This window comes from Choristoneura fumiferana, chromosome 17 (genome assembly GCF_025370935.1).
Source record: "Choristoneura fumiferana chromosome 17, NRCan_CFum_1, whole genome shotgun sequence".
In the NCBI taxonomy this organism is placed as follows: Eukaryota; Metazoa; Arthropoda; class Insecta; order Lepidoptera; family Tortricidae; genus Choristoneura; species Choristoneura fumiferana.
Genome location: NC_133488.1, coordinates 18,779,973 through 18,807,164, shown reverse-complemented (window position 1 = coordinate 18,807,164; position 27,192 = coordinate 18,779,973). Strand labels below are relative to the sequence as shown.

General features: G+C 39.8%; 4 protein-coding genes across 12 annotated transcripts in view; 2 read left to right on the top strand and 2 right to left on the bottom strand.

The window, feature by feature from the left end:
* Not3 (CCR4-associated factor Not3) overlaps positions 1 to 3,790 on the top strand; it is a 35,063-nt gene extending 31,273 nt beyond the window's left edge. For all 7 annotated transcript variants that reach the window (XM_074100938.1, XM_074100939.1, XM_074100940.1 and 4 more), the window contains 2 exons: positions 245 to 454; positions 1,587 to 3,790. In XM_074100938.1, coding sequence (XP_073957039.1) covers positions 245 to 454; positions 1,587 to 1,685 — 309 coding nt within the window. In that variant the 3' untranslated portion in view covers positions 1,686 to 3,790. The remainder of the gene's footprint in view (positions 1 to 244; positions 455 to 1,586) is intronic.
* Positions 3,791 to 6,236: 2,446 nt separating this feature from the next.
* On the bottom strand, positions 6,237 to 13,308 carry pths (probable ATP-dependent RNA helicase DDX47). Its single transcript, XM_074100768.1, has 8 exons — positions 13,102 to 13,308; positions 12,642 to 12,900; positions 11,237 to 11,403; positions 10,435 to 10,671; positions 9,091 to 9,314; positions 8,459 to 8,591; positions 6,877 to 7,005; positions 6,237 to 6,420 (listed from the first exon to the last, which is right to left on the bottom strand). The coding sequence occupies exons 1-8, from the start codon at positions 13,222 to 13,224 to the stop codon at positions 6,256 to 6,258; spliced, it is 1,437 nt and encodes a 478-aa protein (XP_073956869.1). The 5' UTR covers positions 13,225 to 13,308; the 3' UTR covers positions 6,237 to 6,255.
* Positions 13,309 to 13,479: 171 nt separating this feature from the next.
* Phf5a (PHD finger protein 5a) lies at positions 13,480 to 17,062 on the top strand. Its single transcript, XM_074100767.1, has 3 exons — positions 13,480 to 13,714; positions 13,794 to 13,984; positions 15,261 to 17,062. Exons 1-3 carry the CDS (start codon positions 13,663 to 13,665, stop codon positions 15,348 to 15,350), a joined length of 333 nt encoding a protein of 110 aa, XP_073956868.1. The 5' UTR covers positions 13,480 to 13,662; the 3' UTR covers positions 15,351 to 17,062.
* Positions 17,063 to 17,075: 13 nt separating this feature from the next.
* Positions 17,076 to 27,192, bottom strand: part of Klp54D (Kinesin-like protein at 54D) — a 35,905-nt gene continuing 25,788 nt past the window's right edge. Inside the window, exons 8-14 of one of the 3 annotated variants that reach the window (XM_074100764.1) lie at positions 26,728 to 26,964; positions 26,101 to 26,216; positions 25,283 to 25,387; positions 22,612 to 22,729; positions 21,632 to 21,854; positions 20,429 to 20,461; positions 17,824 to 17,889 (exon numbers count right to left, since the gene is read on the bottom strand). In XM_074100764.1, the coding sequence (XP_073956865.1) occupies positions 20,440 to 20,461; positions 21,632 to 21,854; positions 22,612 to 22,729; positions 25,283 to 25,387; positions 26,101 to 26,216; positions 26,728 to 26,964 (821 nt within the window). In that variant the 3' untranslated portion in view covers positions 17,824 to 17,889; positions 20,429 to 20,439. Of the gene's footprint in view, positions 17,890 to 20,428; positions 20,462 to 21,623; positions 21,855 to 22,611; positions 22,730 to 25,282; positions 25,388 to 26,100; positions 26,217 to 26,727; positions 26,965 to 27,192 lie in introns of all 3 variants that reach the window. The other 2 variants (XM_074100763.1, XM_074100765.1) reach the window with 2 other exon arrangements.

Below are 27,192 nucleotides of genomic sequence, written 5' to 3'. Positions count from 1 at the left end.
GTCAATTATTTGCCACCATACTAAAAATGAATTCTATGTGTAGGTGACCAGAATTCATTTTAGTATAAGGTGGCCAGTAATTGACACCGTATACTAAAAATTAACTCTGTTTATAGGTGACTAGAATTCATTTTTAGCGTAAGGTGACCAGTTATCGAACGGGGCCAGTAATTGTCGATTCACCCTATATATTCTGTATGTTTATATATGTAATGTAATTATTAAGTTGACCCGTCAATTCCAGGTGGTAGTACCCCACTCGGACAGCGTGGAGTTCTTCCAGCGGCTGTCGACGGAGACTCTGTTCTTCGTGTTCTACTACATGGAGGGCAGCAAGGCGCAGTACCTGGCCGCCAAGGCGCTCAAGAAGCAGAGCTGGCGCTTCCACACCAAGTACATGATGTGGTTCCAGCGGCACGAGGAGCCCAAGCTTATTAACGAGGAGTACGAACAGGTATGCACGAGAATGGAATCTTCCGGAACTCACGGCGCCTACCGCACTTCGCCGAGAGGGCTACGTCGAAGTGAAACCAAGCGGCGTTCCCATCAAGGATGTGCGGGGATGTATTGCAAGTAATGTGTTTGATTCATACTAGTGATGCAACAGACCTCTGTTTCTGTTTCCGCAACTGCGGAAGTTTCGCGCGCTTTTTAACATTCGTTCCCGCTTCCGTTTCCGCAACTTTTATGACGGAAATATAATAGGAAGTTTACGAGACGGTTGAGTGAGAGTTGAGAGGGACGCAGGCGGGGGGGGGGGGCGTGCGAGTCGCGCGGGGGGCGGGGGAGGGGTCAGCCAGCGACCCGCGCGCGATCTTTCGGCACACCTCACAACGCGTTTATTTATATTTACACTTCCGTTTCTACTAAAATTTACTTTCGACGTCTGTTTCCATTTCTGGTTCCGCTAAGAGACTTCCTTTGCATCACTAGTTCATATCAATAGAAACGCCTCATGTATGTACCTATCCTCGCTCAGCACACCTAACAGAAACAGCTCAGAGTTTAGTGACAGTCCTACATAACGAGTCTGATCTCCCGGACCTGGCGGCAAGCCAATCGAGTTTTGATTTAGTAAAAAAAAGAAGATATGCATGCTCGCGCGCACACACAAATATAAGTATGTACCTACTAATTGTCTAGCTACTATATCGTAGCGATACATGTAAGCCTACGTTTCTGTTATGTTGTTTTTATTAAAACTCACTCGAAAACCCACAATAGTTAAAATTGTGACAAGATTAGTTGACCCTTGGATTATAATTTTTTTTTAATACTTATTTGTGATACGCGCTATCATTGCTCATCCACCATTATCTCTCTTATTTCGTTGTCTAGAATTTTTTACCGCTCTGTCAAGAGTGTAGTGACTTATAAGAGTATAGTATGATTAATTTGTATTAAACTTTTCGCCGCCACGTCAAATACAAAAGACAACATCCATACGCCAGGCTTCTATAATAAATAAAATAATAATATAATAGTATATGTCGTTGGCGTGGAACCTGTGGTGCGTAGATACGAGTCGTTGGCGTCGAAAAGGTTAAAGCTATAGATTGGAGTATTGAGCGTTCCGTTTGTTGCAGGGGACATACATCTACTTTGACTACGAGAAGTGGGGCCAGCGCAAAAAAGAAGGCTTCACGTTCGAATACAAGTACTTAGAGGACCGAGACTTGAACTGAGCCCGGACAGTGGACTTAAGTCGGCCGCCGCCGGCCGCCCCCGCGCGCCGCGCAGACTGTGTATAGTGCAATGATTTTGGAGTCAAACTCCCGACAAACAGTGTTTCTAGATTTACTCTCATTCGACCCGAGCCGGGAACGCGCCGCTCCCCGTTTCAATTTACAAACTTTTTAAGGACACTAAAAAGTATGAATACATTTGAGATCGTCACAAGCCGACTGACAACGCATCACGCCAGCCGATCACGTCGACAATTCGCTGATTCCGTTGCGTCAGTATTTTTTATATTTCTCAGTAGAGTAAGTTAAGTATTTCTGTGATGAATTTTCCAATAATAAAAAAAAATGTCTGATTTTTAATTAAGTAACATTGAATCGATCTGTTGTAAAATAACTTTGCACGCTGGCAGTTTGTATTATTGTTGTACACGATTTTTTTTGTATCGAATTTGCATGTGAACGAATAAGCGAAAGATATCATGTGATGCAACACGTTTGCTTCCGCCGATTGTCGGTTATTATTAAAAGAAACAATGTGATATTGATATAGGTACCCCGGGCGCGCCGCCCGCCGGCCTCCCCGCGACATAGCGCCGCGCCTCCATGTAAATTACCTTATACATTGTTGACGAGCCTTACAAATTTAGACATCACAATTAGACAAACGCTAGGTGAATTTTATGTTGTCTAGTTAGCTACCATTAGATTTAGTACCTAATGTCATTGATGGTTTACGCCCGTCGCCCGGTAGACTTGTGTCGCGTTGCCAGCTCGCTACCGCTCTACCGGGCAGCGGGCGCACCCGCCCTGTAACAGCGCTAGTGCGCCGGCTACTTGGCTCGTTATGTCGCACGGGGACGGTCCCTTCACCTACAACTTAAAAAATATGCTAGTCGTAGTGTTTCAACAACAGTGTGCCTACTTAGGTAAGTCATTTTACTGAGCCAGAGGCGGAGGCGGGCGCCCGGGGCGTTTGTTTTTAAACTCGTGTATAGTGACGCCGACTGCGGGGAGTTAATCTAAGCGCTGACGGCAACCGCGCCACACGCCGACGGGCGGCGCGCGCCGGCTCGCGGAATACTCGGCGGAAGGGGTGGCCGTTAAATGACGCTAATTTGGGTAATATTAGAGCTGTGATCGTGTGAGCTCTGAAAAGACAATTTAGTTAATACCCCTCCTGCCAGTATTCGGTGAGCGACGCGCGGTCGTCCGCCGGCGTCCTCGCGCCGCTGCCGTCGGCCCGACGTAGCCGATAGGACGCCCAGTATGATTTATTTACAAACAAATAATACACTTTTTCACCTCCCATTCTTATAAAATTTTAAAACCAATGTGATTTGTACATTTAATTTTAATTAATTAGTGCATTTAAATTGAACAAAAATTATATAAATTGTGTAAGAGCATTGTATGTAGCATCACTGCCTCGATTGTATTATATATTGGGATAATTAGAATTATCGTCGGTTTAATTTGTACTTATTTATTTGTGATAAATTATTTGTATGCGTATCAGATTCGCTCACAGGGGCGAGGTGAAAGAGTATATTATATGCGGCGCGTCTGCGGGCGCCGTCTCGACGCCGGATCAAAGTGTTCCATTTTACTGTAAATTTAAATCGATTTGTACGGAGGTCACCCAGAATTGTTGCACACGCCTTGCGCTCAATTTGAAGCCTTCCGTGTCTCGTTTCATGTGAGTGTGAGGGCCGAGGGCGCGGCCGGCCGCCGCCGGGGCGTCCGCTCGTCCCGCGCGCCGGCCGGCCGCGCCACGCCAGCGAGCGGACTCGACGCGCGATCTCGTTTATTCCGTGCGTGATGTTGATAGTTTTCACTTTTGTAAAAAGTCTATCGTGAGAGCAGTTGAGAATGTGGTAAATAATAATTTAAAAAATTATCTGTACAGTTCTATTTGTATAGAAATAATAAATAACGATTAAAAAAATTTAAAACAATGTTGTGATTTCTTCTTACGCTAGTGTTGAGTGCGCGGCGCCGCGTCGTTTACAGGCGCGACGCGTTTTGGCATTTCTTTTCTTATTTATTTTTTTATTGAAAGAGATGACTGTTTATTTTGTAGAATAAACTGTAAGAAACCATTTTAATATTTTGTTTGCTTGAGAATTGATATGGTTCCCGAACTTAACAAAAGTTTTCATTCCCCAAGCATGTTACGGAGACATCTTAAAGAGAGTTGAAGGATATACAAACTATTAACTCGATTCTTTAGATTTGATTGCTTTTTTCATTGCTGATCCTAGCATGCAGCATAATTTAGAGTCGTACACCTACAGCTTGTAGGCCATAAGAGAACTAATCTTAGCCAGTTATGACATTTGAACTACATATTACGGTTAGCGTTTATATTAATTGGCGAGTTTATAATTGCAGTATTTTCTTTTGTTTGCATTGCAAGATACCTATGTTTAGAAACGTCACATTAATAAGGAGCACTGGAAACCTTGCTTATAATCATAACTCTCACTACCTATTTCCATATTGGGAAACTGAAATTAAATAGTACTTTATATTACCCGTTGGCTGGTTGGTAGGCTGAAAATGTGGTGCATGGGAGAAATTTGTGTCTACGACTGTCCAGTGGTGGTGTAGGGGCTGTGCTGGTCTCTTTTTCTGGTTTTTTTCTGTGCATCCATGTTTCAGTTTGTATTTTCGTTGTATTTCACGGGATGACCGTAAAAGTAACACATTTGGAGTTGAAATAAAAAATACAAAAATACTCCAAAAGCCAATGTTAACCCGTTAAGTTCTAAAGTAAGTAAACGAGTGTACCGCTTTTGACCTATTTCAAAAAAATTAAAGCGCAAATATGAAAAATTATAGAATACTAACTTCCGTATGAGTCATGCAAGTGCCTAGAATTCGAACCGAGATGCGTTAACTCATTAGTTTGAATTTTGACCCTGAGGGAAAACTGTTTCGTGAGGGGTAGCAAGCATAACATCGAATATTTAAAAAGCGTCCATATCGGCTCGCACAACTACTTGTTGAAAGTCCAAATGTAATGTTTGTCAGAATAATAGTTTGTCATAACGCACCTTCGGTAGTACAGTCACCAGCATTAATATCTGCCACAGCGGAGCGTGCAAAAATATCTAACAGTTTAATCATTTTCTTATTTTTGAAGTTACAGGGGGGGGGGGGACACACAACACCAGTTTGGAAGTGTCTCTCGCGCAAACTATTCAGTTTAGGAGAAAATGATATTAGAAACCTCAATATCATTTTTGAAGCCCTATCCATAGATACCCCACACGTATGGGTTTGATGAAAAAAAAAATTTAGTTTCAGTTCTAAGTCTCTTTACCGGCCCGGATAATACCAACATGGAAATACCGACCCTGTTTTTCATGTACATGCGGGTATTATCCGGGCCGGTAAAGAGTGTCACCTGTCAAAACGAACGAGTCAAAGACACATAAACTCCAATTCAATAGAATCTGACAATCCTGTAGACACTTCCAGCCTACTAATATAAACACCGGGCTGCCTAAGGCTTTGTGATGTGACTATTATTCTTTTTTGATTCCTTTTAGATGATAATTGCAACAACAGGGACATATATAATCAAGTGTGCCCACGATAGGGTGTCTTAAATATGTAGAAAATTGACAGATTCTATTGAATTGTACTTTAAATTCTTTTAGTTTTTTGTTCTGGGCTATGGAACAACCCGTAACCAACCGGACTATCGTAATTGTCGGTAAAGAAAACTTTCATTTTTTTTTAGTTAATTGATGCTACTTAAAAATCTGATATTTTTTTCTGTTAATTAGAAAGGTTATTCAAGCGTTTCTAAAGTTTTCATCCATTCCCCATTGTCTAAAAATCGTAATATTTGTTCTTCGTACTTACGGCAAGGGCTAAATTGTCTTGAAATCCAAAAATCCAAAAATTAAAAAAAAAGTGAAATTATTCCCTTGTTCAACCGTAGGTGCGATAACTCTTTTTTTCTCAGAATCCAATAATTGTTCAGAATTGTTATAAAACCAACCTAACCTATAGTTTTCTATAGGATGACCATTTCAAAATTTCAGAAATATTTCAGGGTTCAGTGGGAAAACAATTGACAAACGAATGATTCGGACAAAAATAATTTTTTCACACCTTCAGAAAAGTAACTTTTCCTCCCTGACGAGAGGGAGCAAAGTGCAACTTTTCTGTTTAAGGCTTTTCTAAGTGTTTTATTGCAAATGCCATTTTTTTAAGTTGATAATTGTAAAGCCACGCCATTTTATATACTGGTTGTTCAACTTTTTTAATGCTTGGTGTGAAAAGTTGTATGAGCCACTTGGGAGCAAAATTATTTTCATCTTGGGCGTTAACACTTGAATCCCTCATTACGCTCAGGATTCTACTTTAGAATCCCTCGCTACGCTCAGGATACTATTGTAGAATCCTTCGCTACATTCTGGATTCAATGTACGCCCTCGCCGTAAATACACCATTTTGCTCCCTTGTGACACAAATAACTATTAGCGACCCGGGGTGCCACTAAACCAAGTCACAAATAAAACTAAAGTGAAACACACATTACGAAACCACGTGTATATTATCGTTTGGGCTTCTTCCCGCCGTGCCGGCCAGGCTTGCCCTTTCCCTTGTGCTTGCCGATGCGCCGGCGCACGCCGGCCGCCTCCTCCGTGTCATCGTCGCTGCCGGCGCCGCCGCGCTTGCGCCCCTTAGAGCTCTTCTTGTCTTCGAGCTCCTTCACTTCCTGTAAGGTGGGTTTGGTTAATTAGATAATCACAATACTGTGTAGGCGAGGAAACTGAATCATTCACACATTGCAGCAGCCATGATCATGAGTAGACCGAGGCATGTATTTGTTGGTGCAGCCAAATTAACATGCTACACAGCACTATTTGATTTGTTTATAATGCAATTCAGTTCTTTCCGGTACTCTATTTCGTTCTAGTTCAATACTAAAACGGACTATGAGTAAAGGAAACAGACAACTTCAGAATCATTTACAAATAAGTAGGGTATTAATGATTTTGTATGGAATTCTCTAGAATTCTGGCTTCTGATCAACTCTAAACCATTTAACTCGACAAGAACTTTATCTACAAAAACTGCTGTAAGCGCACCCTTTGTATTTATATCTCAATCAAGCAAATTATACATTCATTTAATTTCAATAAACAACACTAGTTCAAATTCCAGTACTCACGATCTTAGTAAGCCGCTGCGCTTCAGCGACGCGCTCTTGCAGCACCATAACCTCGCTTTCCTCGGTCGGGTAAAGCGGCAGCTGTTTGCCGATCAGCTGTTCGATGCGTTGGTATAGTTCCACGTCGTACTGTAACAACAAAGTCAATTTGAACAGGGTGCCAGGGTGGCAAAGATTAAGCCAAACTTTTTGTGGCGCATTCTTGGCAATGATAATATTTGCGAAAGCGTAGGTTGTTTTCAAATCACTTCTTGTTTTTAATAACAAGCCTTTATTGCTGCCTGTACTGTCGCCATCAGATATTTTGAAGCGGCCAAGGTGATCGAAAATCGAAACGTGAACTCTAATCCCTTAAATAATAGAGTGCATGTTCCGATATTTTTGACCGACTGTACTTGAATTGTTACCTAAACTGCACACCCTTACCAAGTTTTAAGGGCCAAGAACGCCATATTGTACAGTCAGGAGCAAAACTGGATGAGCAGTTACTGTGCTCAAAATGATCTACACGCGACTACTGCCAAAAGTCACAGGGATGACTGGTAGGGAAGTCACAGGGATGACTTGTAGGAATGTCACAAGGATGACTTGTAGGAATGTCACAGGGATGACTTGTAGGAATGTCACAGGGATGACTTGTAGGAATTTCACAGGGATGACTGGTTGGAATGTCACAGGGATGACTGGTAGCAGAGTCGCAGGGATGAGAGGTGCCAAGGTTATGAGTGATCATTTTGAGCTGCGCGCTCGCAGCGAAATCGTTGAGCGCTCGCGACGAAAGCGTTGCGGGCTCTCTTTGCTATCAAATCGCCAGTATTCTCACACTTGCGAGTAGCGAGGGTATTTTGTATGAAGGCGATCACGCAATGAGTTCGCCGCGACTGATATTTATATAGAAAACACGATCGTAAAAGTGCGGCCACATGCTAGGCGCTCGACAATAGTTAGCAGCGATAAATCTGGTCACGTGACCCTATTTTGAATTTCCAACAGCGTCAAGATGGCTGCTTGCAGGAATGATCTCGGTCTTGGAAGATAATTTTTTAACTTTCTTTAGTGGCAGTCGTGGCAGTGGCACAAATAAAAGAAATAGGAGCGAATGAAAAAAAATAACTGTGTTTTGTCCAAAATTCAAGAGGTTTTTTTTCCAGCGATAAAGCTCAACATTTTCAGTTTTATCGCTATATGTCACGTGACCAGATTTGACGCTGGAAACGAGCGTCGAGCGACTGCATGTGATCGCGCGTTAACTCGCAAGTGTGGTAAGGGTCATAGTGTGTACTAGTGATGTAACGAATGTCATTTTGTGAACATTCGCGAATGCGAATATTCAGATTTTAGTTCTGGCGCCAAATTGTCTATGGCAGTCTCGTTCGAACTAAGTGCGTTCTGTTTGTATTTTGTTCCTAGAATTACCGACTGTATACGAACGCATCGCGAAGTAAATAAATAAATAATAAATACTTAATACCAAATGATTAAGTGAATACTGATGTGATTATAAGGTTGTTATTTTTTTTTTGCGAATGCGAATGCGAATATTCAAAAATATGCGAATATTCGTTACGTCACTAGTGTGTACCTGCGAGACGAAGGTGATGGCTTTCCCGGCGCGGCCGGCCCTCGCAGTGCGCCCGACGCGGTGGATGTAGTCTTTGCTGTGCAGCGGGATGTCCAGGTTCACCACCACATCCACGTGCGGGATGTCGAGACCCCTGGTAGAGTGGGTTCAATGAATAAACATGATGGGACAGTTGGGCTGACGTGATCCCAAAGTTATCTTTAGTAACTTATAGACCAAGAGGTCGACAGATTAGTTGGTAGATGTAGCAAAGAAAAAGATCATTATTCCTGTGTTTATTTCGTTTAATTTTCGTGGCCACATTTTTGTTGACATTGTATCTCCAGGTTATCTAGTAAGAAGTACAGGATGTTTAAAAAATAAACAAAAAAGTGGTCAAATTCTACAGCCGTTATATAAAAAACCGGCCAATTACAACATTAGACATTAGCAAAAAAACAAGCTTCTTGTATGGGAGACCCCCTTAAATATTTATTTAATTTTAAAGTGATTATACAACTAAAGATCTTGTGATGATTTAGACAGAAAGGTCGGGTAAGGAACCCTAAAAATGTGACCACGCTAATGAGGCGGTTGAAACGCTCGAATTATGACTCAACAACAGTTGCTGTGACCCAAAAACTAAAACCCACCTAGAAGCAACATCGGTGCATATCAATATAGACCGGCTCTTGTTCTTAAACTTGTTGAGCGCAGCGAGCCGCTTGTTCTGCGACATTTGCCCGTGCAGCGGCACCGCCGCCAGCCCCAAGTTGCGCAGCAGGAGCGCCGCGCGCAGTGCGCCCGCGCACGTTGATACGAACACTATGAACGAGTTGCCGGACAGCTCGTTGAGGATGTGGACCAGGTACACATCCTGGAATAAAATAACCAGCATATTATTGTTTATAATGCACAGGCAACTTATGGCTGATGCATGCATCATTGTTCACTCAGATAATTGTCTTCAATTTTGCTCTATTACTGTTACAAGCTTCCCCACTAGCCAGCTTAGCCCATAGCTTCCCTCGTGAAATAGTAGATTGATAACCAAGGGTGGAACCCATTTCACCCGAGATATTTCTGGCGGTCGAACGAAGTGAGAAGTCGTTCGAGGGGAAATAGTAATTTCACTCAAATTAGACACTCTACTTTTCATTTCGACTGTGAGGAAAGTAAAATACTACAAAAAATTAGAATAATAATAAATTAAATTTACTTATATCCAACCTCCAACGGTACATTTTCGACATGGCCACTTGCCACAGCCGACTATAAAAAAAAATCGAGTTGGTCACAAGCAAGGAGCTTATATACAAAACTGGAGGTTGAACGCCAAACGAAGAAGTTTGACCTTTATTACTTATTTATATATTCCATCTCTTTCTTTCACATTTCACGAACGACTTCCATCTCTTTCTTAATCTAACGAAAGAAAGAGATGGAATATGTTCGTGACGTAATAAAAATCAAATTTCTTGTTTCAAACGGATGTTCGGCGTTCAACCTCCAGTGTTGTATATAAGCTCCTGTCACGACGTGCATCTAGACGGCCATGCCGAAACGTGAAAAAAAAGTGTCATTGACGTAACTCAATTATCTTCGACTCCGTGGCTAATCGAAAAATAAAAAAAAAATACTTTCCACCCAGCTATCTACCCATGAAAATTAAACTTTCCGAACAGGAGAGATGAAAAATTAAATTAATATTTTGCTCTTCATTTACATTATATGACGAACTCCCATGCAATATTCCATGTATTTTACTTAATGGTATAGATGATGATGAAGAATCTCATATAAGATTTTCACACACCTTTTTTGTCTGGCATTTACTTATTGCATTGTTATCAGAACTCTATGCATGTGCCTATGGAATTTCAAGTGAATTGAACGACTACAAGTGGGCAAAAATCAAGTTACAAAATCAAATCAGCATACATCATTACTTAGTTTATTACAAGTGAATTCACTAAAAAAAAAACTCAAGAACATACCTTATACTTCACAGGAATAAAAACATAGTACTGCTGCAGTTTCTCCACAGTTTGGTACTTTGTGGACACTTCAACCTTCACGGGGTCCTGCAGAGAAGCTCGTTGCAGCTTCTGCACCTTCTTCGTCATGGTGGCAGAGAACAGGTAGGTCCGACGTTCGCGAGGAATCACTCGGAGAATCTTGTCCACTTCCACCTCAAAGTCCATATTGAGAATGCGATCTGCTTCATCCATAACCTAAAAAGGGAGTATTTTTGTAGTATTGTACACAAATTTGGTGTAAAGGTTTTGTAGGATACAGAAAAATCGTATTTAAATTTTTTACATTTTGCTAGAAACAAAGTAAGAGCAAATGCAAGCACCAATATAGCTGTCTCACTTTTCTGAGGCCAATTTGTAGTTTTTTAAATAATTTATTGAATCAGGCGTTACTTTGCGGAGTTTGTTTGTTTGTAGTTTTTTACCATCAAAGCAAAGGACTGCAATTTATTCAAAATAATAAAATCCTACTAATATTATAAATGAGAAAGTTTCTAAGTCTGTTTGTTTGTTTGTTACTTCATCACGTCTAAACCACTGAACCGATTTCGATGAAATTCGATATACAGATAGTTTGAATCCCGGAGAAGGACATAGGATAGTTTTTATCCCGAAAAATTGCATAGTTTGAAACAAATTCGGCGACCGCATTAGGTGACGAACGCAGTATAATTGCCGCTTTAGACCCATACAATATTAAATTAGACAGTTAAAACTAGAATGCAGGTTTGCATATGCGATACACAAATGGCTAATAACTTACGAGATATTTCAAAGCTTTTAAGTTGAATCCTTTTGTGTTCTCAAGATGATCAACAAGACGGCCCGGTGTGGCAATGATGATGTGAGGCTTTTTAGATAAAGTGAGAGCTTGCGCTACCATGTCCATGCCACCAACTATTACCGAACATTTGACCCCAATGCTGGCTCCTAAAAATATAATAGTTGAAAAACTTGTCTATTCATTCTTATGTGTCTTTATCATGTAAGCAAACGTGATGCCACAGGTGATAATAGACAATGACTAGTGATTGGAAAAGTCAATAAAATATACATAAAATGTGACCGATTATTTTGCTATTAACATAAATAAATCCGTAAGCAAGCTAAGTCGTCAGATTTATCACAAAAAGAGCACCCGTAACATACAACATCAAGGAAAATAACGAAACAAATGACATTTCTAGATTCAACTCTTTTTATTTTATTTATTATTATTTCATCTAGTGGAAAGGCAAACATTGAACACCATTACAGTCAAGTTTTCATTATATTTTTTCTTCATTTTAAAGAGTCAACTCAATATGAAATGATGTTTCGTGTAACCATAGACACCTATGCACTGTCCGTGTTCGTCCTTGTTTAAAATAAATATTCAAATCAACCACAACAATTCCGATTAATTATTATGATTGATTTCAATGCATTTTCCGAAATCTCTACATTAAGAATTGCCACATTTGTTTTTTTTTTTAATTATATCACTATGATCATAGACAATCTGGACATTCCATTCATCCATTCTAGCTTATATACGTCCCACTGCTGGGCACAGGTCTCCTCTCAGAACAAGAGGGCTTGGGCCATAGTTCCCACGCGGGCCCAGTGCGGATTGGGAACTTCACATTCACCATTGAATTGCTTCGCAGGCTTGTGTAGGTTTCCTCACAATGTTTTCCTTCACCACAAAGTTTGTGGTAAATTTCAAATGTAATTCCACACATGAATTTCGAATTTGAACACACAACCCTCTGCTTGAGAGGCAATAGGTCAAACCACTAGGCCACCACGGCTTCTTATAGCTAGATATTTTTGAGGTTATTCATTTGTTCCTTCGTTTATTGAAGGCAATCTTATTCAAAATTATATTTTTCAGTGGTAACTTAGTTGATTTCAATACTTTGTGAGTTTTTTTAAGTATACAACAACATTTAAAGTGATGGTTATTGAGTAATCCGAGAAAAAAGTGTAACAGTGTCTACGAGAAGTGTTTGTTTACATGATAAGACACAGAAGGATGAATAGACCTTATGTAGTCTCATTTATCATGACTGTAAGTTTTTAATTAAAATAAGCTCTTTCTGGGCCTCTTCTAGCCAACTACAGAAGCAAATAGAAAATTAACAATGCATTTAAAAAAGACAAAATATAAAATTAAAAGAACTTACCAAGTGCTTCAAACTGTTCAGAAATTTGGAATGCAAGCTCTCTCGTAGGGGTCAGTACGAGGGCAAAATATCGCTGTGGGTTCTCCAAAAGTGCCTGCAAAATAGGAAGAGCGAAAGCACCGGTTTTCCCCGACCCTGTCTCTGCTAAACCAATGATGTCTTTGCCTTCTAATGCTACAGGTATGGCCTCTTTCTGGATTTTTGAGGGGTTTTTCCATTTTAAATCCTTGCATGCTTCACATAATACATCTACAACACCCTGAAAATGAAATGAACAATTGCGATTACGACCTAACCTCAAAGATCCATCAAATTCAAGAAAACGAAGATTTAAACGTAATAAAAACACGGTATGACAGGCAACTAAATTAACTAATTTAACAATCATTGCGCCCACTTAGCGTGCAAATAACTGAATAACAATAAAAATATGAAGAAGTTAAAATCAACACGAAATTACCAAATCCTTGAAAGTGACCGTTTCTTCGGTTTCTACATTTTCCTCTGTTTGCTGCTGTTGTTCTTCGTCTTGACTTTCATCTCCGGATTCACCACTGCTGGCAGAATCGTTCTCTTCGGTCATTTTCAAGCCCAGCAATTAACAAATCAAAATAATACAATGTGGATCATGCGGAACTTAAGAGCTGTCTGTCTGTCAGTCAGTGACAGTGTGTGTCAGTCAAGTCAAGACAGTCAACTCGAGTTCGAGTTACCAGTTTACCTGTCAGTAGTACCAAAGAACAGAATTAAATGCAACGTTTTAAAATATGTCTCAAACAGTTTACACCATATTTTTTGAGTCGTTTCTTAAAATTAACTAGCAAGCAAGTTTCTCAACTCCGTTTTGCAAGCGCGTCGGCTGCTGGTAACACGAAAACTCTTCTCAATTTAACGTCAATGTCATTAAAACGTCACTATCGGCGTCGCATTTATCTTTGTAATTAGTTGTTATAGGTTATCTTGCTGTTGTTTTCGCATTTTGCACTGATTCCCAGAGCTTGAATAATATAGAACTGCAACAATGGCTAAGCATCATCCTGATCTAATCTTTTGCAGAAAACAGCCGGGTGTTGGTAAGTGTCAGCTATCAGGAACGTAAACATAAAATTCGCGTTGTTCCCTTTTGCTAACTAAATATCTGTTTTCTCACAGCTATCGGTCGCCTATGCGAGAAATGCGACGGTAAATGTGTGATATGTGACTCGTACGTGCGGCCATGCACGCTGGTGCGTATTTGCGACGAGTGCAACTACGGCTCGTATCAGGGCCGGTGTGTCATTTGCGGCGGGCCCGGCGTCTCTGATGCCTATTACTGCAAAGAGTGCACTATTCAGGAAAAGGACGTAAGTATTTTAAACATCATCATCATCATCATCCCAGCCTATATACGTCCCACTGCTGGGCACAGGCCTCCTCTCAGAATGAGTGGGTTTGGGTTTAGTTCCCACGCGGCCCAGTGCGGATTGGGAACTTCACACACACCATTGAATGAATTGCTTTACAGGTTTCCTCGCAATGTTTTCCTTCACCATAAAGCTCTTATTTTAAACATTTTTCTTTTTGACTGGCCATATATAACTGCAGACAAGGCAAGCTGGAAAACACAGGCAGGCTAATAAAAAAGCCAAAAGCTCTGAGAACCTAATATTAACACATTCACAACCACAATTTGCTATGCACTACGCTTGTAGCATGTAGCAGCATTTTTCCGATTTGTAGTGAAAACTGCCTCGAACACAGAACCTGATTACCGGGTTCTTGGCTGCGAATGTGTTAAATAATTTTTGTTTATTATTTATTTATTTAATAAAACATTACACCATTATTACAGGACATCCAATGCGATAGCGTACCAACATAATTATTATACAATTTAATATATACAAATAAGCTTAACTAAAAATTGACATAAAGGAATCTTCTATACTACTATAATATTACAATAACATAATACATAAAAAGTTACTTTAGTAAATTCAAACAACGAACATGAGAACAAGTCTATCCTTTCCACCACCTCATTTAAGATGTGTAAGGCTCTAGTAAACGGAGCCTTGTTTTCCGGCCACGGGGTACCTTGAATAACTTCGGCCGCCGCCGACGCTTTATATAATCATTCGGTACAGATAGACTCATCATGCTAAGAATACCTGGATTATGAGCCTTACCTCTAATCAATTGGAACATTACCTTAGATAGTGCAAAGTCCCTCCTAACCTCTAGTTTGTTGTAGCCAACCATACCGAGCACAAATAAAGTAGGGTACATCAACGGGTAAAACGGGTATACACCACATTATATAAAGAAGTATGCATATAATTTGTGATTTGTTAGTACCGCAAACAATATGTAACCTCTCACTGCATGTGCTAGAAATAAGCAAATATTTTCATATAGCAGTGGCAATTATTTCCAGTTTAAAGAATTTATTTTTCTCATAAGACTATTCACAATTCACTTACATGAGAAATTTAACGTATTTTCCCATCAGATAACCCACTTGCTTGTTTTCTTCCCTCTCGTTATGAAAAGTTTTCTTTTATATCTACTCAATTACTCAATATGATATCTTTAGCTGTATATTTGAACCGTTAGGTATAATAATTCCTTTTATTACAGAGAGATGGGTGCCCAAAGATTGTAAATTTGGGCAGTTCAAAGACGGACCTGTTCTACGAAAGGAAGAAATATGGCTTCAGAAGACATTAGTACCTAGGGTGAAGTGTTAATTTAAGTCTGTAACTGTAATGACATTAAATGACATGAATCATACCGCAACATGTGGTGGACAGAGGCAGGATAACACTAGATTCACTGGCATGTTAATACCAACCCTTGTTTTTCATGTAGTTGGGCCTTTCTTTTAAAAGTTGCACCCTTAACTTTTTTCTGGGATTTTGAAATTTTTATGTTACATCTACTCAGAATCACGAGTACTATCGATTTTAAGTCCCAAAATTTTGTATTCCATTCCGTTATTTTTCCCATATACACATATTATATGAGAGTAACGGAATGGAACTACAAAAAATATATGCAAATTTTGGGACACTTTTTTTCACCTATTAAAATTGATAGTACTTGTGATTCTGAGTAGATGTAACATAAAAATTTCAAAATCCCAGAAAAAAGTTAGGGGTACAACTTTTAAGAGATAAGCCCAGCTACCTACCATAAGATTAGTATACCTATGATTTTGTTCAAACAACAGCATATATTTAATAACTTAATTTGATCTTGGTGCTTTGCAGCCCGCTACTGTGGCACGCTTGCTTTGCTACCGAGTTGGAAAAAACATGTTGATATTAATTGGCTTCTGATTATCATTCCGATAATTATCATGCCGGGAATGTTAAGTCGGTATATATTCATATTGGTGACTGAAAATATCAGACCGGTATTTTCCGGCCAGTAAAGTCATGTCGATTTTGAGTGTACACTGTGAATAAATTGTTTTTTAAGCCTAAGGTTACTATATCTGCATTTGCCCAGATACGTCTGGACGTCCAGTTTTTCGGGATTTTTGGAATTGAGATAGAGGTTTTGTTTTCAAACATAAAGTTAACTCCTCCCCCAACCTTTTGAACGCCACGGTCGGCCACAGACGACAAAAAATTATTTCGGAAAATCGCTTCATAGGCGCCACGTAATGCCGACATGGCACTTATGGCACAATTTTCAGCTGTCGCGTTTTGCCGAACGTGGCGGTCAAAGGGTTAAATTTTTTTTTGTCCAGACTAATAATTGTCAACATTTTTGAATTTTCAAGAAGAGATTGGGTAAGTGCATTGAGTAGGTGACACCATGTGCCGCCATTGACTTAATGATTCTAACATACAACTAATGGAGAACCACTGTTGCAGCTCTAAAATTAGAGTAATCTTTAATTAACTGTAAAATACGATATTTTGTTCATTGAGTTGGCGCAGTTTGCTTTTGTCATTCTAAATCTCTTCAGGAATCGCATTTTGACAGGTCATAAAAAGTATGCCAGTGGTTACTGATCTCAACTATCTATGCAGAGACTAGGTTTTGTTTTGGTACAAGGGAGAGTGTAACATGTATCTGAGCCTCCCCATGAGGCTGACATATTCACATGTAGGGGCTGTTTCACCATCCATTGATTAGTGTTAACTGGCGGTTAGGTGTGATGCCGTCTCTATTTGTTTTGTTCGAATAGACGGAGACGGAATCACATTTAACCGTCGGTTAACGCTAATCAATGGATGGTGAAACAGCCCTTTAGTGTACTAAAGCCTTGTTAAAATATAAGATTTAAAAAAACTATCTTATTTACTGCGACCAGCCACTGTTAAAGAGTAATTTTGAAAGCAGCAAGACTTAAAATAATATCTATATGTTGTGCGAAAATGCAAGGGACATGTGAAGAGCATTTTGAAAATAAAAAAATATGAGTTAATTCCTTTGGTTTTATTTAGCTTCACTTTAATATAATTTATAATACTGACCAGGTATGACAAACTATTATTTAAATCTAAAAATGGAGCAACTACTATGTTAAAGTTTCTAAAAACTAGGTAGTTTACAAGAATCTAGGTAAATATCATTTTCTTAAGCTATGCAGCACACAAAAATACATAATTGAATATGTACTATATTAATTATATTTTATAGTAGGTATATGGTCCCCACAGGGGCATAATTTAGTGATGCTATACAAGTAACACATTACTTATTGTCAAACATGATTAGAATCTACTCACAAAACTACTGTTACAGTTACTAATTATGGCATTACACAGACTTCTATGAAAGTAAAAAAGCATTATAGTAGATAACTCAAACTCATTAGTCTAATGCAGTAACGCTCCCGCGACGAACCTAACCCGTCGTCTGGAATAGTGCAAATCCGCGTAACTATAATTATACTCTATACATATAATACAATACCGCGTATCTAATAAATGTAGTAAATTCAAATTTGTATCTACTCTAAATTCTTTGAAATAAATCAAATATTAAATAATAAAACGTAGTGCTGATATGTGGTATTTATATATGTAGTCCTGTAGATAAGCGGGTTTGCACTATCCCCAGCACTACTTTCTTGTTGTTTGTGTAAACAGGGCTTTATGATTATTTAAAGTTTTAGCTGCCTCTGCTGCTAGCACTGGCAACACTGTTGGAAGATGAACCGGCAGGGTTGGTCCAAATGTTTGGCTGCTCGTTGGCGCCAGCATCCGAGTACGTTGGCCTGGCTGGTATGATTGGCGAACGCACGCACACACTGAAATAGAGTATGATTAGTGATTTTGAAATGGAATGTTGAAAAGTGCGATAGTGAGGAAGGCAAACTTTGTGATGAGTCAGGTAAGTTTTTTTATATCGATATTTGGTATTTATCAGGTATTTTATTTTCACACGTGGTCGATATTTCAACATTATTTTATTTATTTAACCATGCATTTAAAACTAATTTATAATTTATTTAGGTATACTGCTCGTTTACAAATTTAGGTTATTTGATGAGACTAGCCACATAATTATGTATACAAGGTGCCTTAAAATTAATCCAAATGATGTCAGCTGGTATTTCAACAGTTAGTTTGGCTGAACACTGTGAATGTTTTTCAGTATATGTTATATGATTTATGATTATACATTGTTGATCGATGTTCAAACCACACCTACTGCGTCAAAGGTATGACGTACCTACCTAAATATATTTTGAATCAAAAAGCTGTAAAGGGATGTTCAGTCAAATTAACTGTCTACTGTAGTACTATTTGGTATTAATGTAAAGACACATTGTAGTTATTATATCGCTGCATAAATTCAATAGGGCCACAAATCAAAAAAAAATTTTTTATTGTAATAATTGCATGTTAAATAGCATTTAAAATACAATTATTCCGATAGAAAAAAAAAACTTTTTTTCTTATTTGTGGCCCTTTTGTATGAAGCAACGATATGTATAACCTGTTTTAACAACTCTAAATCGACAAGGTACCAAAAGGTCTATCGGCATGGCACAATGTTCGTATCTCGGTTCATTGCGCGGCGGACCCGCTCGACGCACAGCGGTCACCTGCCAGCACGCACAATGGAGAGAGAAAACGCTCACGCGCCGCCGGTCGTGCGTTCGACATCAGATAGAGCCGCCAAGTGATCAAAAATATCGAAACATGAACTCTAATACCTTAATAATACAGTTCATGTTCCGATATATTCATATTTGACCACCTTGGCCGCTCTGAAACATCTGATGGCGACCGCGACACACTGTCTCCCCTAAACCCCGTTACCGACTGCTTGTGCCGATGCAGATGACCTCAGCAGGGCTACTACGAAACTCAAAGTTCGTGTCGTGCGGTCCCTCTGACACTTATACTATTTAATACGAGAGCGAGAGGGACCGCACGACACGAACTTCGAGTTTCGTAGTAGCCCTCCAGTCGCGTGACGCGATCTTTTGCATGCTGTGCTTGCTTGCATGCATCCGTCAGTGCTTCATCTTAATTTATACCGAGCAGTGGGTTGCGCGACCCGGTCGCGGTCGTGTGTCGCGTTCGCCGGTCGCAGTCGACAATCGGAATGTTACCTTTAGGTACGATGTAGTAATTAATAAGCGAAATTTGTAAGCGAGGAGCTCTCTAGACTATTTATGACTTGACTAGAATATTTACGCCTCGAGTCGAATTTAATTGCGTTTTACAACGGAATAATAACTAAGGTCTTTATTTACATACTCTGCACTCAAGATCAATGCACTCACGATACGAGCTTAAGGGCGTGCTTGTACTAAGACGGAGCGAAGCACAGACGTGCAAAATCCGGCTACGTACATACCTACCTATTAAACAAAATAGTTGAATTAAGATTGGTTTTTTGGAATCTTTTTGTATTTTTTATTTCAATTCCAAATTTTTACTTTTACGGTCATCCCGTAAAACCTAAATTGAAAATACAAACTGAAATATAGATGCACAGAAAAACCAGAAAAATAAGACCATCACTGGGAATCGAACCCAGGTCCGTACAGGTCAGGTTCCGTACCGCGTGCTATACCGCTACACCACTGATGGTCAACGGTACCGACACGAATTTCCCCTATGCACCTCATAGCTCAGCTTGTTTGTTTCTTATTTAGCCACTTAAGCAGTGACGCTGGCGCTATAGATGTCGCTATTATGGCTAACAACTTTCTACCAGTCAGTATAGGCCCAGACTATAAAACTACTCAATACAATTCAAGAACTTGGAACGGTGGGTGCAAATCGTGGCCAGGGCCCCTCAATAGGTTCAAGATGACCGATAAATTAAGAGGTAAACCTCTTAGTTTACCGCAATTTTGGCACCAGGAAATCCAAGAGTTGCGGCAGACAGAGATGGCAACGTATTCTTTCCAGTTATTTAGGTAGATCTGTCTCTGTTCTATATTTGCTTTCCACACAAATGAGCGCAATTGTTAAAAAAACTGAAAAACTTCAATTCGAACGTGAATAAATAAGTCTAGTTGGGTCCCTCTCCCCCTCGTGTTAGATAATATTGACGTAAGCGGGACGCCAAGATACGAAGTTCGGATTTTGCACTTAGTAGTAGGTATATATACACAGCCTGGGCGATTGCCCTGTTAGGCACTCCATAAAGCCTCTTCTGGATGTCACCACTCGCCAGTATACCTTCTCGGAACTTGAGCAGAATTGAGCTTGAGTTGGCACAGTTTATAAAGACCTATCTTATTTTCCATGGATCAACAAGGTTATGATGTGGCGTGGGTCATGCGCAGCGATCCAACGAGGTACCGTTACCGACTTGCGACTGACCTCTTCTGACATCAGCTCATTCCGAATAAAGTCCTACGAACATTCACAAAACATTAAGCTACATATACATTTGCTTGTAATTCAAAAACCAATGTCTGTATAGCTGGGCGTAGGCCTCCTTCTGTGAGGCTTGGGCTTAGATTTATTACTTCACACGTATACAGGGTGGCTCATTTAGATCGGTCAGTATGGGAAAGTCTGAAACTATAAGACATACGAAGATCTGTTCTTAGGAACCATGTCATAGATTTTAGTAAAAAGAAAAACTGCATTCATACATTGAAAAACCCTGTATACCACAAGGCTAAAAGGAAACTATAACTATTCATTCAAAAATAAAATTTAAACATACTTAACAGTAACTTCACTAATCACACACACACACACACAAACCACGCCACGCCACGTCTGTATTCCCAACTGGGGTAGGCAGAGCACACGAAACGTTACCGCTTCGGAGCCACTTTAAGCAATTTTAGGTCTTAAGTATGTACGAGTATGTATGTACTCTTTATTGCACATAAAAATAAAAATACAAATACACAGAGAGGAGAACAAAGGCGAGCGGGCGGGCGGGCTTTTAAGTTTGACAAAAACGGTACAATAGTGACAGGTTGCTAGCCTGTCGCCTACGGTATACCTTAACCTATATGATCAGTCGCCTCTTACGACATCCACGGAACAAATGGAGAGGTTAACTAATCACATAATTTTAAAAGTAATTTTTTGTAATGTTTTAAACTTTCATGTTTTTCACTCATTATAAGTTCATTGGCGGTGGTGGGACGACCTGGACATATTTCTGGACGACTGGCCTCAGGCTGCTTTGGATCGGGAGAAATGGAGGACATGAGGGAAGGCCAACCCAGCAGTGGGACATCAATCCAGGCTAGATAATAATAATAATAATAGAGGCTAGGACCCTGGGACTTACTGGAATTTGAGGATTTGTCTATTGGAAAATAAAAACAAGTGACTAAAGAGAAAACAATTTTCGGTTATCATTTTATTTTATCAGTTTATTTATTATAGTTTCTGTGTCCCTTTACGACCGTGGTCCTGGGCCCTGATTGGAAAATGATGATGGAGCTAAAGATCCAGTATCTTGTCTAGCAAGGTTTAGGTATCCAGACTTTATTCCCTCTAATAGTTAACACTACATAACACTACGGACAAAAACACTCTAAATACATACAAACTTACGAGTTGACATCCTCTAATTTCTTCAACAGCCGCTCGTTCTCTCTGCTAAGCAACTCCTGATCCCTCAGCAGTTGGTCTCTGACTCCGAACAGCTCAGTGTTCTCGGTGCGAAGCGCTGAGTTTTCCTCCATGTGCAGTTGGACCAGTTCCACCAACTCTGATTGGGGGAGTTGGTAGAGCTTGTTGGGTTCTAGGTTTGGTGGCGTGTTGCGTGGTCGTTGGCCTAAAAAAATCGAGTTGATTTGATAGCGACTCTTAGCGCCATCTAGTGAGCAAATACAGAAACTTCGAATCCTACATGACGCCATCGAAGTTTCTCAACTCGGACGCTTTATACAACTTCTGACGCTCCGAGAATAAATAATAGTACTACAATACAATGTTCTCTATGGTAGGTACTACACTTCGGTCCCTAGAAATAACATTCGCCTGTAGAGACATCTCTCTTTTGGAGCCCCCCACATTGGAAGCACAATTTTTCAAACCGAGATCTAGAAATGTTTCCATTATATTGATCGATAACCAAAATGTACTTATTGCGTCAAAGGTCTTAAATAAATATACCTCGTTGAGTTTCTTGCCGGATTCTTCTCAACAGAGGTTTTTCCGAACCGGTGGTAGATTTTTTTTGACATTCATAAGTGCTTGTTATAGCCTAAATTGAATAAAGATATTTTGACTTTGACTTTGACTTTGAATAAAAAAAACCGTGAGAAACCAAAAGGAGCGTTCTATTATATGGTCAGATAAGGTGTTTAATTATTAGGGTCCAATTCGATGAAAAAAGAAAATCCAAGTTTTGTCTTACACGGTTCTGCCTATTGTGGGTGTCGCCGAATAAATGTTCAGTTGTGGGAGGGTTTTGGTAATAAAGCATTTTTACTTTACTTTTTAGATTCAGAGCACTGGTGTGGTGGTTGCCTATTTTAATAGTCTACGTTTCACATTTATGGTCCTTCGAGTATTTCTCCCATACTTACTATAAGGCTCCGTGCTGTAATCCGTCTGGACGTGCAGAGCCGTTCTGAGGTGCTGGTTCTCAGCCTGGAGGACAGCCACTTCCCTTTTCAAGCTCAAGATCAGAGCGTCTCTTGCGTCCTTCAAACAAACACTATTTAAGTATTACGAATAGGGTCAATATTTCGATAACCTAACCAACAAAAAGTTGGAAAACGACGACTTTGTCACTTCAAAGTTCAATATCACTAAAACGACTAAACCGATTTTGATAAAACATGTCTAAGAACCATCGCTAGAAAACCTGCTATCAAATAAAAAAAAGCATTCGAATCGGTCCACCCGTTTAAGAGCTACGGTGCCACAGACAGACAGACACACAGCCATACAGAACTTATAATACCCCTCTTTTTGCGTCGGGGGTTAATAAAATAGGTACTAATGACAATGGGTTAGTGTCCTGAAAGTTCTAAAATTAGTCCGTTTAGATTACTAGAACGTAATGGACACGTATTTTTTAACCGACTTAAAAAAAAGAGGAAGTTATCAATTCGATTGTATTTTTTTTATGTTTGTTACCTCCGAACTCCGTCATTTATGAACCGATCTGAAATTTTTTTTTTTCGTTCGTCTAGGAATGCTTTCAATTAGGTTCCATGCTCCATAAGCACCAAATCAGGATCTGGTGATTTGATCCGAACGAAATCGAGGGAACTCTTCAAATATTGTAGGAATGCCTATGGTAATTTGATATATTTAGGAGTAACTCGTGCATTTGCTTTTGAAAATCATCATTTGGTGAAGTGGAACTGATGATGAAGACCAAATTTGACCAATGGAGCGACTACCTACTCAATAACAAGTACTTTACGGGTTGAATTTCAATTACTTTAACGCAGTTGCTAAGCAATTTAAGCTCATCGTAATTCATATGGTGAAATGGAACGGGTGATGAAGCACCAGGACTCCTCAATAATGAACGTCTCTGCCTCGGAAAAAGTATTTTTTCGTAAAAGGTGACGAGCAGTTGACATAAAATTATTTGTATCTTAGATCTTTTACACTAAAAAGCGTGAAAAAAAGTTTTAGAACAAAAAACAGAACAGATTACAAAAAACCATGAAAATATTTTTCTACCAGTCTGAAGTCGGTGCCTCAGCACGAGTCAGCAGGAGTGGACCTATAGGTAGTCGCCTGCCTCACCTACGCACTACATATTAGGCTTCAACCACTCCTGCTGGCTGGCTCGTGCTGAGGCACCGACTTCAGACTGGTAGAAAATTATTTTCATGGTTTTTTTGTAGTCGGTTCTATTTTTTGTTCTAAAATTAATATCGAGCAAAAAATCACGAATGTTGTACGGGAGTTTTTAGTATTTGTTGTTATAGCGGCAACAGAAATACATAATCTGCGATAATTTCAACTGCCTAGCTATCACGGTTCATGCACGAGATACAGCCTGTTGACAGACGGAGAGACAGACAGACGGACAGCAGAGTCTTAGTATTAGTACCTAATAGGGCCCCGTTGTTACTCTTTGGGTACGGAATTCTAAAAACAGGAAACTACCCAATGAGGGCTATCGCGTATGAATTCGCCACTAGAGGCGCTAGTGTAGCGTGAGGTCTCCGAAATGTCAAATCTCATAGTTTTTGGGTGAGCTACGCGGGTTTATTTATAATTAGAATAATTTTGTGAATATTTTGCAATATCTGAAATTAATTATGGCAAATATGCGTTCCGGGGCAATGAATGTCTGTGTTTTGAGACAGTTTTGTCTTTCGGAAACTTTTGTCCTCCCTTTTTTCCGAACAAAACGGGGACTATGGAACATGCTCGATATTTTATGGTACGGTTTTAAGGTGTATTAAATATGATTTTAGTCTAAACTTTGTTTTCACGCCCGTAATAACAGACTTTGAAAGCCATACTTATAAACCTCACGCAACAGTGCGCTATCTGGTGAGACAAAAAACGATAGCCCTCATTGTGGATGTTCTGAAAGTGGGATTGCGAAAAATCGAATGAAAAAAATGCTTAGCCCTCTGGGTTGGCAATGCGGCGGATTCCTCTGGTATCGCAGTGTTCAAGGGTGGAAATGTTCACTACCAGCAGGTGGCTACAGGTGGTTGCAAGTGGCAGATTCATTTGTCACCCTATCTCATAAAAAAGTACTGATTCAAATGAGATTTGTCCGATTCGCACTCGTAGATTGCAAGTTAAAGGCTCAGTCTAGTTTCGTCACTGACGGATAGTCTTACTGATGTTAAATGCTGTTTTTTTTGTTAACCCCCGACGCAAAAAGAGGGGTGTTATAAGTTTGAGCGCTATGTGTGTCTGTCTGTCTGTGGCACCGTAGCTCTTAAACGGGTGGACCCAGTCCTGGATTTGTCAATAGGCCGTATAGGCCGCGGCCTAGGGGCGGCAGCGGCCTAGGGGCGGCATTCAACGAGAAAATTATTATTTTAGAAGGTTACATAGGGCGGTGGATATAAAGTGGCCTACACTCATAAAAAACATAGATCCGCCACTGGGTGGACCGATTCGAATGTAGTTATTTTGTTTAAAAGTAGGTTTTCTAGCGATGGTTCTTAGACATGTTTTATCAAAATCGGTTCAGCCGACTTTTTGTTGGTTAGGTTAGGTTATTAAATAAACTATTTAGTATTTGATTGCGCCTGTCCAGAAACTCACCATTTTGACGATGGGTTTGGATTTGATCTTCTTAGCCCTGGCAGCATACCGCAATGTGTTGATCGTTTCACTGATATTTGACTTGGAAGGTGCTATACACGCGATCTGCTCAAAAAAACCTTGATTGATGTACAGATGTTACTTTGAGGATGTAACTAAATATTTTTGACTCGCTTCCCCGCTACCATCAGGAGACCCACTTGCTCGTTTGCCATCCAGTCGAATAAAAAAAAACAAGTGTGCACCATAGTTACGTCTATACGATACACTTAATTCTTAACTTGCAGAATCCGCCCTTCTCTTCAACATAAAGGGTTGTCTTGGTATGTCACCAAGACCCAACTATCACAAACCGTTCACCTTTACTTGCCCGAATTTCACTTGTCATACCAACGTTTGCCGTAAAATATATAGAACCGTGTTGTTTGCAGGTTTTTTTTAGTCATCATATAGAATGCAGTAGGTTAGGTTAGTTTAATCCCAACTCTGAAAAAAGTAATACTATTTCAGAAATAAATTACTTTATGGCAAATGAAAATTCTAGAAAGCGATACATTCGAGCATGCGATAGAGAACCATCACAAACACCACAAAAAAATCTATCCAAATAATACAACTACCTACCACAAAAAATAACTACCCTTTTATCCTAATAATATAGTTACCAAACAAAACGAATATCGTATTCTGCATGTATATGTCGCACAGATGTAGCTGTAGTGCAAGTTAAGTAGCGGAGAAGCAAGACAGAACCATTTAGTTCAAAAAATATTTGCTTAATTTTTTTTAAAATAAGTCTGGTAGTTTATAGTTCTTACCATCAGGGTGACTCCGTTGCCCGCCAGACTGTCGGCTAGGAGTTTGGTTAGCTTGCTGTCCCGGTAAGGTATGTGCCCTCTCTTTTTGCCGTCACTTAGTTGCGCTATACAGTATCCTGGAATACATAATATAAAACTGCTGTTTAATGTTCGAGCTAGTGACCCTTTGAACATAGAAATTAACTTCATACATAAACTGTACAAATTTAATTAGTTTTGTCTTCCGTAAAGGCTCCAACTCTAGTTACAAGTTATTTTAATTGTACAAGATAAAGAAACAATCTCAGGAATCAGTCTTGATTTGCCTTTGATTCTAGACTCAGGAAGCAGAAATTTTGCGTAGAAGTACCATAATGATAATGATGTACCATAAGATAGTTTATGTAGACAAGAGGACAATATTTTTTTGATAATTCCACGGGCTATGAAATTATTTCACTGGGGTTAAGCCGGGAGCCTAACGTAAGGACGTAAGCCAGTATATACAATACCTTTAATTTGCATTTATAAATCAAGAGGCAATTTAAGGGTTAGTTCGGAGGTGCCATAACTTTTTTTCGTATACCATTTCCATAGTTTGTTAGTTTCCTTTGGGAACCTCTGCTAGTTCATAAACTTCCTGCCCACCTAAAACCATGAGACTCCTGTTGATATTATTAGCTTCCTCGAGCGTCTTGCCCTGACTCTGCGTCTTCTTGGTCATCTCGCTGCCCGCGAGGTCCACGAAGTTGATCTTGCCGTGCGTGGAGCAGCTGACGTCGCCGTCGCTGCGCAGGTCGCGGCGCACGCGCACGCACAGCAGCGTGTGCGAGCGGGACGAGTGAGAGTTCATCGCGTGCGCGCCCACTGCGCGGTTCCGCATACCTTCATAGAGTCAAAATAAAATCAGGACATTAACTGTCGGTGAGCAGACAACAGTGTAGTACAGTCACATTCACCATATCAGACACGACAATTAATGCATGCATAAATAAGAGTAACCTATCTAATACGACTCTATTTCTAAGGCCGATAGGTGTCAGATATTTTTACACGCTCCGCTGTAGCAGATTAATGCAGGTGTCTGTAGGTACAGTCACCAGCACCAATTAC